Source organism: Coturnix japonica, chromosome 2 (assembly GCF_001577835.2).
Source record: "Coturnix japonica isolate 7356 chromosome 2, Coturnix japonica 2.1, whole genome shotgun sequence".
NCBI lineage: Eukaryota > Metazoa > Chordata > Aves > Galliformes > Phasianidae > Coturnix > Coturnix japonica.
Window position 1 is genome coordinate 79,370,712 of NC_029517.1, and position 11,537 is coordinate 79,382,248.

The 11,537-nt window shown below is 39.9% G+C and overlaps 1 protein-coding gene and 1 long non-coding RNA gene across 2 annotated transcripts in view; one reads left to right on the plus strand and one right to left on the minus strand.

Annotated features, from left to right (window-relative positions):
- Positions 1 to 596, minus strand: part of LOC107309904 — an 11,080-nt gene extending 10,484 nt beyond the window's left edge. Inside the window, exon 1 of the long non-coding RNA XR_001553386.2 lies at positions 412 to 596. This is a non-coding gene — a long non-coding RNA (uncharacterized LOC107309904). The remainder of the gene's footprint in view (positions 1 to 411) is intronic.
- NEUROD6 (neuronal differentiation 6) lies at positions 591 to 4,303 on the plus strand. Its single transcript, XM_015855076.2, has 2 exons — positions 591 to 841; positions 2,285 to 4,303. The coding sequence occupies exon 2, from the start codon at positions 2,306 to 2,308 to the stop codon at positions 3,317 to 3,319; it is 1,014 nt and encodes a 337-aa protein (XP_015710562.1). The 5' UTR covers positions 591 to 841; positions 2,285 to 2,305; the 3' UTR covers positions 3,320 to 4,303.
- Positions 4,304 to 11,537: the final 7,234 nt, after the last annotated feature.

Sequence of the window (11,537 nt, forward strand, 5' to 3'; positions counted from 1 at the left end):
AAGAAAGAAAGAAAGAAAGAAAGAAAGAAAGAAAGAAAGAAAGAAAGAAAGAAAGAAAGAAAGAAAGAAAGAAAGAAAGAAAGAAAAAAGGAGAAAGAAAGAAAAAAGGAGAAAGAAAGAAAGAGAGAGAGAAGGAAAGAGAGAAGGAAAAAGCAGACATTAAAATAACAAAACAACAAAAAAACAACAAAAAACTCATGCCCCAAATTTGCTTGAAATAGCATCACTTTTTGTGACCCTGTCATAGCACCAGTATTACATCCTGATTCCTTCCTTCCCTCCCCACCACCCCCCCTTCCCCCCCCTTTTTTTTTTTGCCTGGGTACCAGGTGCACCAGAGGGATCCGATCAGTACTAGACAGCACTTTTTGTATAAACAATTCCACATTAACAACTACAGGGCAGCCGTACCTGTAGGCAGGGATAGCACCAAATGTTGGCAAGTCTATCCGTGCAGCTAGACTGCTAGAAGGAAACAGCTCCAGTGGAAAAGCACCTACTGTATGTGCAACGCTGGTGCAGATTTTTTTTTTTTTCTATCAGTCTAACCTTCTGTGTTGATACATGAATGCTGGTACCCACTTAGAGGGATGCCAGATGATCAGTGCAGAATGAAGGTCCCAGGAGAAAGGCTCACGTGGTTTTCTCTGCCCCGTGACGTCACTAGCAGATGGCATGGGTACCAGCTCTGGCAGTTGGCATCAATGTCACTTTTTAGAGATCAATGAGATAGTGCAGATATACACAGATCTAGGCTCCAGGAGACGATGCGACACTCAGACTGAAAAGATTTGGAAGGCAAAAAATGAAAACTGATTGTTGAATGAAATAAAAAGCTAAGGTAATGCAAATAAAGATATATTTCAGTTGGTGCTGGGTGTGCATGCAAGTGTTTAAAGATACAGTATCATTGTCTTGTATTTTATGTATGCTATTAACTGTCTGATAAGTCCTGCTAACATTTTATTCTTCTGATGTAATTGCTTACTTTTGTTGGTGTTATGTAATGTTGCAAAGTGTGTAGACAATACTGCTGGACTTAATCTTTTACTGGGGTTTTTGTTTAGTTTTATTCTATTTAAAAGTCCTTGTATTCGTTTTTTTTGTCTCTTGGAGGACAGTGAGTCCAAGCATTTGCGGCTCCCAAACTGAAAACAAAAGCAGAAATAGTCGGAAGGGGGGAATTATTTCCCTGTTTCAGCTTGGGTTGCGAGCACACGTGCACGACTGCAGCTAGAGCCCAAAGCCCGTTGCTGTCAGCCAGGGGCTGGGGAGACGCCTGAGCCTCACTGAACATAAACACTGCTACAGCGTGCAGGGAAATATTTCCCCCTCTAATTGGTGGGGCAGAGGGAAAAAGAAAAAGGAAAAAAAAAAGAAAGAAAAAAAAAGAAATTAAATTTAAAAAATAAAATAAAAGCAAATAAGCAGATAAGTTCAGCCTAGGTAAATGCAAAATAAAATTTAGATTTTTTGCTGGAAAAAGAAAAAAAAAAAGGTAGGGAGATTTTATTTCCTAACTCTAACATTTAGGGTTTGATCCTTCCTTATTTTTGTCTTGATGTGCAATATGTAATGGGTGATTTTTCCATAGAAATTGTTAGAAATAGAAAATACTTCATTTATTTAATGTTACCAGCTGAGAAATTTTGGGGGGATGTTTCATTCATTTTTTTTTTTCACTTGGTCTAACTTGCGAGAGTTTAATATCTTGATTCAGAAAGAGGAAAATATGGAGGGAAAAAGCTCGGAAATTTAAGTCAAAAAGTGATTTTAAAATGTTTAGTTTAATAGAGATATGGTACTTCTCAGTTTTAGGACTGCACTCGCTCTTCTCATTTTTTTTTTCACCCACGGGAATTTGTATTAATGAAATTTATGTATTGCTTTATCATGTTTTGCATTTCTTTGGGTTCCGTGGTGGTGAGGGTTCAAAGGGCTTGTTTAAAAATGAGATAAATGAGCAGGGAGCTAATCATACGTTTTAAATATTGATTTACTCTGTACTTATCTGTAGGAGATGTGGCTTTTCAGTTGTGAGATCCTGAGCATTTTAAGTGATTTTAAAATTCTGGACAGCACTTGATTTTTAATAAGCAAGAATTTGCAATTGATATTTTATGAGAAAAAAATATATATACATATATAGATCGTGCATTTATACACACGCACTCCTGTACGTACAGAGCGCGCACAGACAAATGCAAGGTGCATGAGAATGGGTGTGTAAGTCAGCAAACTTTGTAAATGAAAATATTTAAATACTGTGCTGGCCCTCTTTCAGGTAACTTAAGATTATAGAACCATGCTAACACTACCGTTTGATGAGTCTGTTGTAATGCCAGAGTCCCAGATGTGCAGAAAGTTTTCCAGAGAAAGCGATGACCAAAAGCAAATAAAGAACCCGGAAAGCTTTTCGAAGCAGATCATACTCAGAGGGAAGAATATTAAAAGGTCTCCTGGAGAAGACACAGAGAAAGAGGAGGAAGAGGAAGAGAGGGAAGAGGAGGATGAGAACGGCTTGCCCAGGAGAAGAGGCCTTCGGAAAAAAAAGACGAGCAAGATCAGGATGGAAAGGATCAAATTCAGGCGACAAGAAGCCAACGCGCGTGAGAGGAACAGGATGCACGGCCTTAATGATGCTCTGGACAATTTAAGGAAAGTGGTCCCTTGCTACTCTAAAACACAAAAACTGTCTAAAATTGAAACGTTGAGACTAGCCAAGAACTACATTTGGGCTCTTTCCGAAATTCTGAGAATTGGCAAGAGACCTGACCTGCTCACCTTTGTCCAGAACTTGTGCAAGGGTCTGTCCCAGCCAACGACAAACTTGGTGGCGGGATGCCTGCAGCTGAATGCCCGAAGCTTCCTGATGGGCCAGGCAGGTGAAGGTGCCCATCATGCCCGCTCGCCTTATTCTACCTTCTACCCTCCCTACCACAGCCCTGAGCTTGGCACCCCCCCGGGGCATGGGACTCTCGACAACTCCAAGTCCATGAAACCCTACAACTACTGCAGTGCGTATGAGTCCTTCTATGAGAGTACTTCCCCTGAGTGTGCCAGCCCACAGTTTGAAGGTCCCTTAAGTCCTCCCCCAATTAACTATAATGGGATATTTTCCCTGAAGCAAGAAGAAAGCTTGGACTATGGCAAAAATTACAATTACGGCATGCATTACTGTGCAGTGCCACCCAGGGGTCCCCTTGGGCAGAGCTCGATGTTCAGGTTGCCTACAGAGAGCCACTTCCCTTACGACTTACATCTGCGCAGCCAGTCTCTCACCATGCAAGATGAATTAAATGCAGTTTTTCATAATTAATGAGGAAAATGAAAATAAACAGTGGTCATTCACCTCCCCATCTAATTAAGAGCGAGCAGATGCTTGGGCACTGCGTAATTGGCACAACTCTATTTAACGTGTTTACTAGTTTCTAAAGTGTGTTTCAACTATTGTGGGGATTTTCTATGTATTAATAAATCCTTTTTCTGATGAGCATTTTTCTTTCTTTCTTTTTTTTTTTTTTTAATTTTATTTTTTGGTTGGATTTTTTGCTGTTGTTTTTTTGGTTTGGGTTGGGTTTTGTTTTTGTTTTTGTTTTTTTGTCTGTAAACACTGTGAAATTATGTTTCCTCCCAGAGGTTATTTCCTCTCTCCTTTTTTTCTTATTTCCCTATTTGCTTGATTTGTTGAGCAGTGTGTCTGAACAGCACCACTGAAATAAAAGCATACACACTGTGTAAAGTCAATGTCTATTTTGATTGTACAGTAATTATACAAATGCATGTTATTGAAATCAGATGAATAAAAATGATGTATTTATAATTGGTAGAAATTATATATTATGTATTTGAAGGAGAACTGGGTTTAAAAATATTCAGAACTTTAAGGAAATTATCTCAGAACTGAGATGGGCTTGCAATATGCAGAGGTGAGAGAGCAGCAATATTGAAAGCTATGCAAAAAAAAAAAAAAAAAAGAAAGAAAAAAAAAGAAAAAAAAACAGAAAAAAAAACAAAACAGATTTTCTGGTTGTTGTTTTTGGGAAAGCTAACAAAAAAGCAGTGACTGTCACTGAAATTATTCAACCTGGCCTTTAGAGTGTTGCTGGCAGGGGCCACACGCTAATATTTTAGGAGGTGTTGTTGAAATTTTGCCTCAGTTATTTTGACCATATATAATCAGCACTTTTTTGTATAATTCTGACTTCAGATGTAAAGGTTTGTTATAACAATGTATAACTGTGGTTTCTCACTACGTATTTTAAATGCAATTAAACATAGATGTTTCCACTTTTAAAATACATCTATTAGCTGTGATGCTGGTTTTTGCCTGATACTTTTTATTTCACAGTACACAATTGCCTTTGGTCTTGCCTACACAGCTTTCTGCCGTGCTCCCCTGTACCGCTTGAGCCTGGAGATGGAAATCATGATTTATCAAGGTGAACTTTGCTCTACTTCACATCAGCAACACAGAAAATTAGACCCAAAATAGCACAGCTGTATGCTGTGTGTTAAACGAAACACAGATTAAGGGAAGAAGGTAACTTTACAACTCAGTGAAACACAGATTCTACATTTCATATGGGCAAGGCTCTGAGTGCACATGTAGGTCACAGGCTGCCCTGAACACAGCCAAACTTGGTCCTTGCTAATAAAAAGCACAGCTGAGCTATAGGGGTGCCTGCAGCCCACACATAGAGCCACTCACAAAGCCCACGTGTCACTGGCACCTTGACAGGTGAAGCCCACTGCACCTTGGCTGCTCCGTGGTTACTCAGAGCTGTTTTCTGATGAGCTATTATTCAGATCGAAAATCAGCCTCTTGGTCTGTGAACAGGCAAGGCGTCTTCGTTTTGAGAAGTACCAAGCAGCTACTTGACAGGCATTCACCCAAAATACCAAAACACTACACTGTGACAGAGTAGGGAATCCCTCTTTAAAGATACTTGAAAAGTGTAGCTTCCACTTTCAAGTTAGAGACCCTGAACTGCATGACAGCCTGGGCCTCAACATGTTAGCATCGCACAAGCCTCAGACCCTCCTTTGAGTGACAGCTTGACAAAGAGGAGAAATTATAACTTGTCTGATTTCACGTGTTTTATCACACATTGCTTCTCCTTCAGGACAACAGCCATCTGGAGTCTAACTCTTCTCAAAAGACCAGACCCAAAGTTTCAACACTTGGATCATGGTCTAAATGTTCTCATGCAGGAGAAGCACTGGAAATGTGGTTTTGCTCAGTGATTGTCTTCTCTAGACATAAATATCAAGCCCCAAACAGAACTTCCAAAAGCATAGTTTTGAGCCATGGTTCATGAGGTTGGCTCAGGATTATCCCACCATTCAGCAGTGTCAGGTTTGGGCAAGAAGTAAGCAGCATTTATTTACTTGATGGGTAATGAGTGTTGGGTCAAAAACATCCCTGGGCTCTTTGCACCAAATAGAAGAGAGGCTTGGGGAAAGAGAGTAGGGTAAAACATGGGGGAGGAGGAGGAGATGTCCTACCAAATAGCAGGTCACATCTCAAGCCCTACTTCAAAAGACCGTAAGTTTGGCACCTCAGGGCTGTGGTGCTGAGCTGGAGCAGGGTGCATCCACGTGAACAGAAGGCAAAGTGGGAGGCAGCTGTAAAGTTCTGCACTGAGAGAAGGAAATGACTGTCAGGATACATTTAGCAGGCAACTATGGAGAGTGCAAGGACTTCGAGCTCTGCAATCTGGGGGTCTCCAGCTCTGTGGCCTTATATTAACTTCCTAACTCATGGGCCACTTCCAGTTTTCCCTGCTGGCAGCAGAAGGGGGAGGAAAAATACCCCTCCCTGCCAGCCTGGATCTTTCTCGCTCAGTCCATGACAGATGGGGAGGCAATTCACAGCCAGATTCCCCCTCTGGTAGCTCAAGGCAGGCACCACATTTGCTCAGGGCATTGCAAATTGAAAAGCCAGTCCAGAATAAATAATGGAGCAAGTAATAGAAAAATATTGAATTTCAATTAAAAAAAAAAAAAAGACATTCTTGTTCGGGAGGATATGGATTATTTAGCAATACTGAGATAGGGAATTCCCTGGAAGGCAGGTTCACATACCTTCCCTGTCACAAATACGACAGACATTTCAGTGTTCCTTAGCTGGCCCATCACAGAATATAAAGGCTCTGAAGCAATTTATAAAAGCCTCTGAAGTTGCCTTGTTTTAGAGACCAAATCCAAGCATGGAGAATACCAGAGTGCTTTAAACTCACAGGAATAAAAGCCAGTGGGTTTCTTTAACCCGTCTGTGCATTATAGGGTTTGCCTCCTCCCAGGCCCATTCATATAGCAAAACAAAGCTGTTCATTTCTGCCTGCCTTTTTCTCTTCTTAACTACCTTCTCCTCTTTGAGAATATGGATATGTAAAACAGTGACTACTCCAGAAAAATGTGGTGAGAAGTTTTTATTCATCCTTGTCCTTTAGTGTAAACGTAATGAAATCTTCTGACAAATGTTAAGGTTCGAAACCCAAATCTGAAAGAAAAAGTGGTTTTGTTACACAATGGAGCTCTTTGCCATATAATTTTTCCCAGTGTGACATTTGAGTTAGATTTTTAAAAAGCTTTACATGTTATTATGATATCAGAAATATATTAATTATTTACTGATGGTTGTACTGGTTCAGATTAAACAACCATAAATGAAAAAAGATATCCTAAGTCTGAGCACAGTGAGAAAAAAAAAAATATATATATATATTAATTTATTTATCTATATATACTTATTTCACTAATAAAAACACCAGAAAAAATACTGCTTCAGGACTTTAGCAATCATCTTTGTTGAAGATAGGGATGTGCCTGAATTGCCCTTGGGATGGGAGGCACAGCAGCATACCTCAGGGTTTGCACCCCTTCCTCCACAGCACCGGGCTAATCAGCAGTCCCAGGCTAGAGTAATGCCAGGCTGCACCTCTGGACTAATTCTTCAAATATTATAGGAGTTAAATTTAACCAGTGGCTCCAGCTTTGCATCCCTACAAGACCCAGCACAGTGCCAAGCAGAGGGGGAAGGACATCATCATTTTGCCAGACCTTTAAATCTCTTCTGCCTTACAGAAGAAACACACTTATTTTAGGACACATCCTGGCTTTGCTCCCTTTGGGATCACCCGTGTTCTTTCACTTTATAGCTATTTGCACAGAGATTTTTAAAATGCACAGACACAAATGTGGTGGCAGGTTTTTCCAGCAATTCCCTTCCCTATTTTTTAACCCTACCTCCCTCTTCTATTCTCCCCTTTGCCTGTAGGGCTCTCAAATGGCAGCAAATTAAGTGAAATGCCATCAATAAAGATGAATGAAATCCCGGTGAAACACATGGCAGAATCTTTTCTTGCAGAAGCAAATAACACTTGCCTAAATGAAGAGGAGCTGTGTGGTTTTGTTTCTCAGATTCTGAATCTAGCCTTCCTCAAGCCTATAGTTATACTTTCTGGTCCATAGTCAAGGTCAAGCAGGTTTATTCAAGATACCAAAATCCTACAGCTTTTGAGGTACATGTAGCAGAGATGGTAATTATTTGGTCTGAATTTTCCAGAAGGCAATTCTCCTTATAAAATTTCAAACTTAAACAAACAAACACAAAATAAAACCCACCTAACCAAAAAAGAAACAATAAAAAATTACCTATAACCTGGCTGTGGGTCTGACCCAGAGCTGAACCGTGGCAGCAGGTTGTGATTTTGCTCTGGAGAGAAACAGATCAGTGTGGCAAACAGCTGGCACCGCGCCACCACAAAATCTCAAGGGCAGACCTGTCGTGCCTCGCTGATACAAATCTAACTGCCATACGATGGGCTGCCACGCAGAATCGTGCTCCCAAGCCCTCTCCCCTGCACCATGTGACCTGAGCAAGCTGCCCCACTCAATTCTTTTACGCTATGCCAAGAGGATGGCCTATTTTCTTGCAGAGCCTTCCCTCTTGCCCCAGAGGATGTGCAAGAATGAACGAGTAAAAGGGAAACGAAAGCCAGATTCACGGAGAGAAGAGATATGGATTATAATAATTATTATTTTTTTTAATGCATGCGAGGTGGATTAAAAAATGACCTGCAACTTGCTTTGCATTGGCATCAGTTCCTAAGATTCTGAGTTAAAAAGAGGTTTTCTCCCCCTTCTCCCCAAAATGTTGTTTTCTCTTGGCTGCTTTCCTTTGTCACTGGCTCCTCAGGATTTTACATTTATCTCTGTAGATGCGCTATTTGCACTATTTAATTCTAGGACACCATGTATGCATGCACCATATGGAAACAAGGATATTCTAGCTTTAGCTGAAATATTGAACTAGTCAAGAAGGATATTAATATATATCTGTATATTCAGAGCAGAAAAGCAGCCTTTATGATCTATCTGTTTTTCCAGGATGTTCAGTGTGGTCCTCCCACCTCCATTAGTGAACATTGTCCTTTCCTAGTTCTGGGTTCCTATATTCTGTGTCTTTTTCCTCTTTTCTGCAGGACATTAGTAATAAGGCTATTTTTTTTTTTTTTTTTCTGGATTGGAGTTGATTAATATCTGAAGTAAGATTTTTCAAACTGGTGGAATTTCTTGGTCTAAATGAATACCTGCACATAAAAGGTCATAAATTCTGGGATTCGTGGACATTCTGTTTGCAAAACAAAAATGCTCACCATCAACTGAATTGGAGGCCCTCACACAGATAGGAGATCCAGGCTAAATCAGAAATTTTAGTATGAATTCCATACTCCTGAAAGAAGAAGCAAGAGTGTACAGTCTGCTCTTGTTCCAAAGGAGTTCAGCAGATACCAAACAGGACTCCAAATCAAATGGGAAGATAAAGGTATCTTTGTCCATTGTGTTATTTATTCACAGCCACAAAAGCAGATGCATAACACTTAGAAGTAACTGAAATGACATTTCTGTTGGGCAGACAGCTTGCAGACAAAGAAGCTGCGGCACAATCTTCTTCCAGGGGGAAGACTGTATGAATGCATGTGCCTATTTGCCCCATACTAGTAGTTCATTTAGGAAACAAACAAACATACAAAAAAACAAGCAAACAAACAAAAAAAAACCAACACCACATTGTTTGGACTCTGAGAGCAGCAGGAGTGAGACTATTGCTGATTTTATTATTTAGTTGACATTCTGTCCCTAAATTCTGAGGGACAGCTCATGCCAGTCACAAAGCAAAGCACTTATTCTCTGGATTAAGAAAGAAGGCTCTCCTTGTGCTTAGGATCTTTATCTTGATAATGAACATCACTTCAAAAAAGTAAATGTATTCCCCACAGTAGATAGAGTAGGCATTTTAGATCAGTTCACAGCTATCAGTGCATACAGAAACATACCTGTACCCACAGTTTCTGCTTCATCAGAGTCTCATCAGAAAGTGAAGAAAACACTTAACTGAATGCATGTAACTGGACTAATTTTGGTGCCAAAAGAGCATGAAATTAGTAGCATGAAAGTGAATATATGCCTAGCCACCACTCCCCAAGTGTTCAGCTACACAGTCTTTCAATCCATACATCCAGACTCCAAACTGTACAATCTTCATATTTCCCCCACTCTTAAATTTCTTATATCTTTCCTCTTTCTAGACACCAAGTTGCTCAAACATGCTCAAATTCAGCTAAAATAATAACCCTGCCCTCATATCTCATTTCACATTTTCTTTCTGAGAGGTTTAAAACAACCAAATCCAGAAATAAGAATGATAAATATTGCAGACACAGTAGCACAGCCCCAGCATAACAGCTGACAAAGAATGAAAATAAATGCCACCAGCTAAGTATTTCTTAGCTAACAGAGTAATTTAAGGCAAGATGCACCACTGCACCTGACTGGAAGTGTAGGTACTTGGCTTTCCAGAAGAGAGTAAAGCAACTTCTTGGTCACAGCAAATTCTCAGAACTACTTTCTCAGGGACAAGTATGTTGAATATAAGCTAGGATGCCTGTGTGCTCTGCCTGGATGGCAAGTGTGTCCCAGTTACAGCCCTGTCTATCTCTATTTTGAACGATGTAGTTGCTTTACACAGCAGGTCATCTACCCTACAACAGTTTCTTTAGCCTTCATGCTGGATTAACAGGCACTTTGCAACAGCTGAGCCTGCAAAAGATGCCCTAGAGGAGATGTGTCGCTGCACAATACATCCACATCTTACTCAATCACGGGTTCCCCATACCCTCAGGTACCCATGCAGATGTCAGCACATTCTGTAAGATGGTGACTCCATCATGAGTAATGGCTTCTACCACAGGCACAGCCTTATGGAAAAGCTCTTCAGTGGTTCTATTAGGCTGCGCCTAGTGGCCTCTATGACAGACGGACAATACAAGTTGCCTGAGCACAGCACCTTACTTACAATGTGGTCATACTCCCTATATTCTCTTCCCTATCACTGTAACAAGATTTGTTCTCCCTTCAAATTCACCGCTGTTCTGGACAAAAAAATAAAAATAAAAATGTCTCTAGCCACACCATAATTAGTATATTCAGGATGTTATTAGTGGGCCAAGGCATAAGAGAAGATATCTTGTACAGGACCACAGACATTTCTGGCAATCCATATGTTAAGCATACACACACCATTCTTTAAATTCTTACAAGCACCTCTGAGATGCCTGGGAATCAATTTCTTCTCTAAAAAGAACCAGATACTGGCAAGCAAAGAATGCAAACAAGGGGAATTAATCTGAGATCCATTTTATACTTTTCCCTTCTCTTCTACAGTCCAATACATGTAAAAATGATGATATACAACATGAAACACATCACACATCATTTTCTTAGTTTACCCATTTTTCCTGTGATTTAACCAGTACTCACATTATGTATAGGTAATCCTGTCATTAGATTAATTAATTGCCATGTGATATTTTACCATGAAGCGCCTAGAGAATTATTAAATAAACTTGGTCTTCAGACAATAATCTAGCATTAATATTTTTACAAATAATAACAAAAAAAAAAGTCCTCAAATTTGCTTCTAAATGTATTTAAATATTACTAGTGAACATGATGCTGGTTATTAAAAAGTAATTCTGGAGAAATTAGCTTTCAGCTACAGAATTAATATAATTCATTTATTACTTGCAGCAACAAATCAAAATGCTGGTAACACTGCTGCATGCAAATTAATATGCACAGTAACTTTCCATATGGCTTTAATTTTAGGATCCCTGGTCACTACAGAGACTCACTTGCAGAATAGTCTGTGGGCATCTGAAATCAGCTAGTGCTTATTGATGAAAAAAGGCTGTTCTACATGGTTTCAAAACCACCCAGGTCCAAAACCACTGGAAAGGTTTGGCACTCACATATCCTACCTATGACAGAGGATACATACCTACATGGATATAAATGGGTTTGAAAAAGTGGCATCCAAATTCAGTCTGCTTTTACCAGTTCAGCTGCCTGACCACAAAAACAAAGTTTTGAAAATCACTGACCATCTTTCAAAAGAGGTTCAAAAACCTTGTTTGCACCAAATCATTGCAACTAGGTCACAAAATATCAGCATTGACCACAGAGGCTAA

Excerpts from the sequence above, each read along its gene's own strand:
- NEUROD6 (XM_015855076.2), top strand. The coding sequence starts at position 2,306 with ATGCTAACACTACCGTTTGATGAGTCTGTTGTAATGCCAGAGTCCCAG.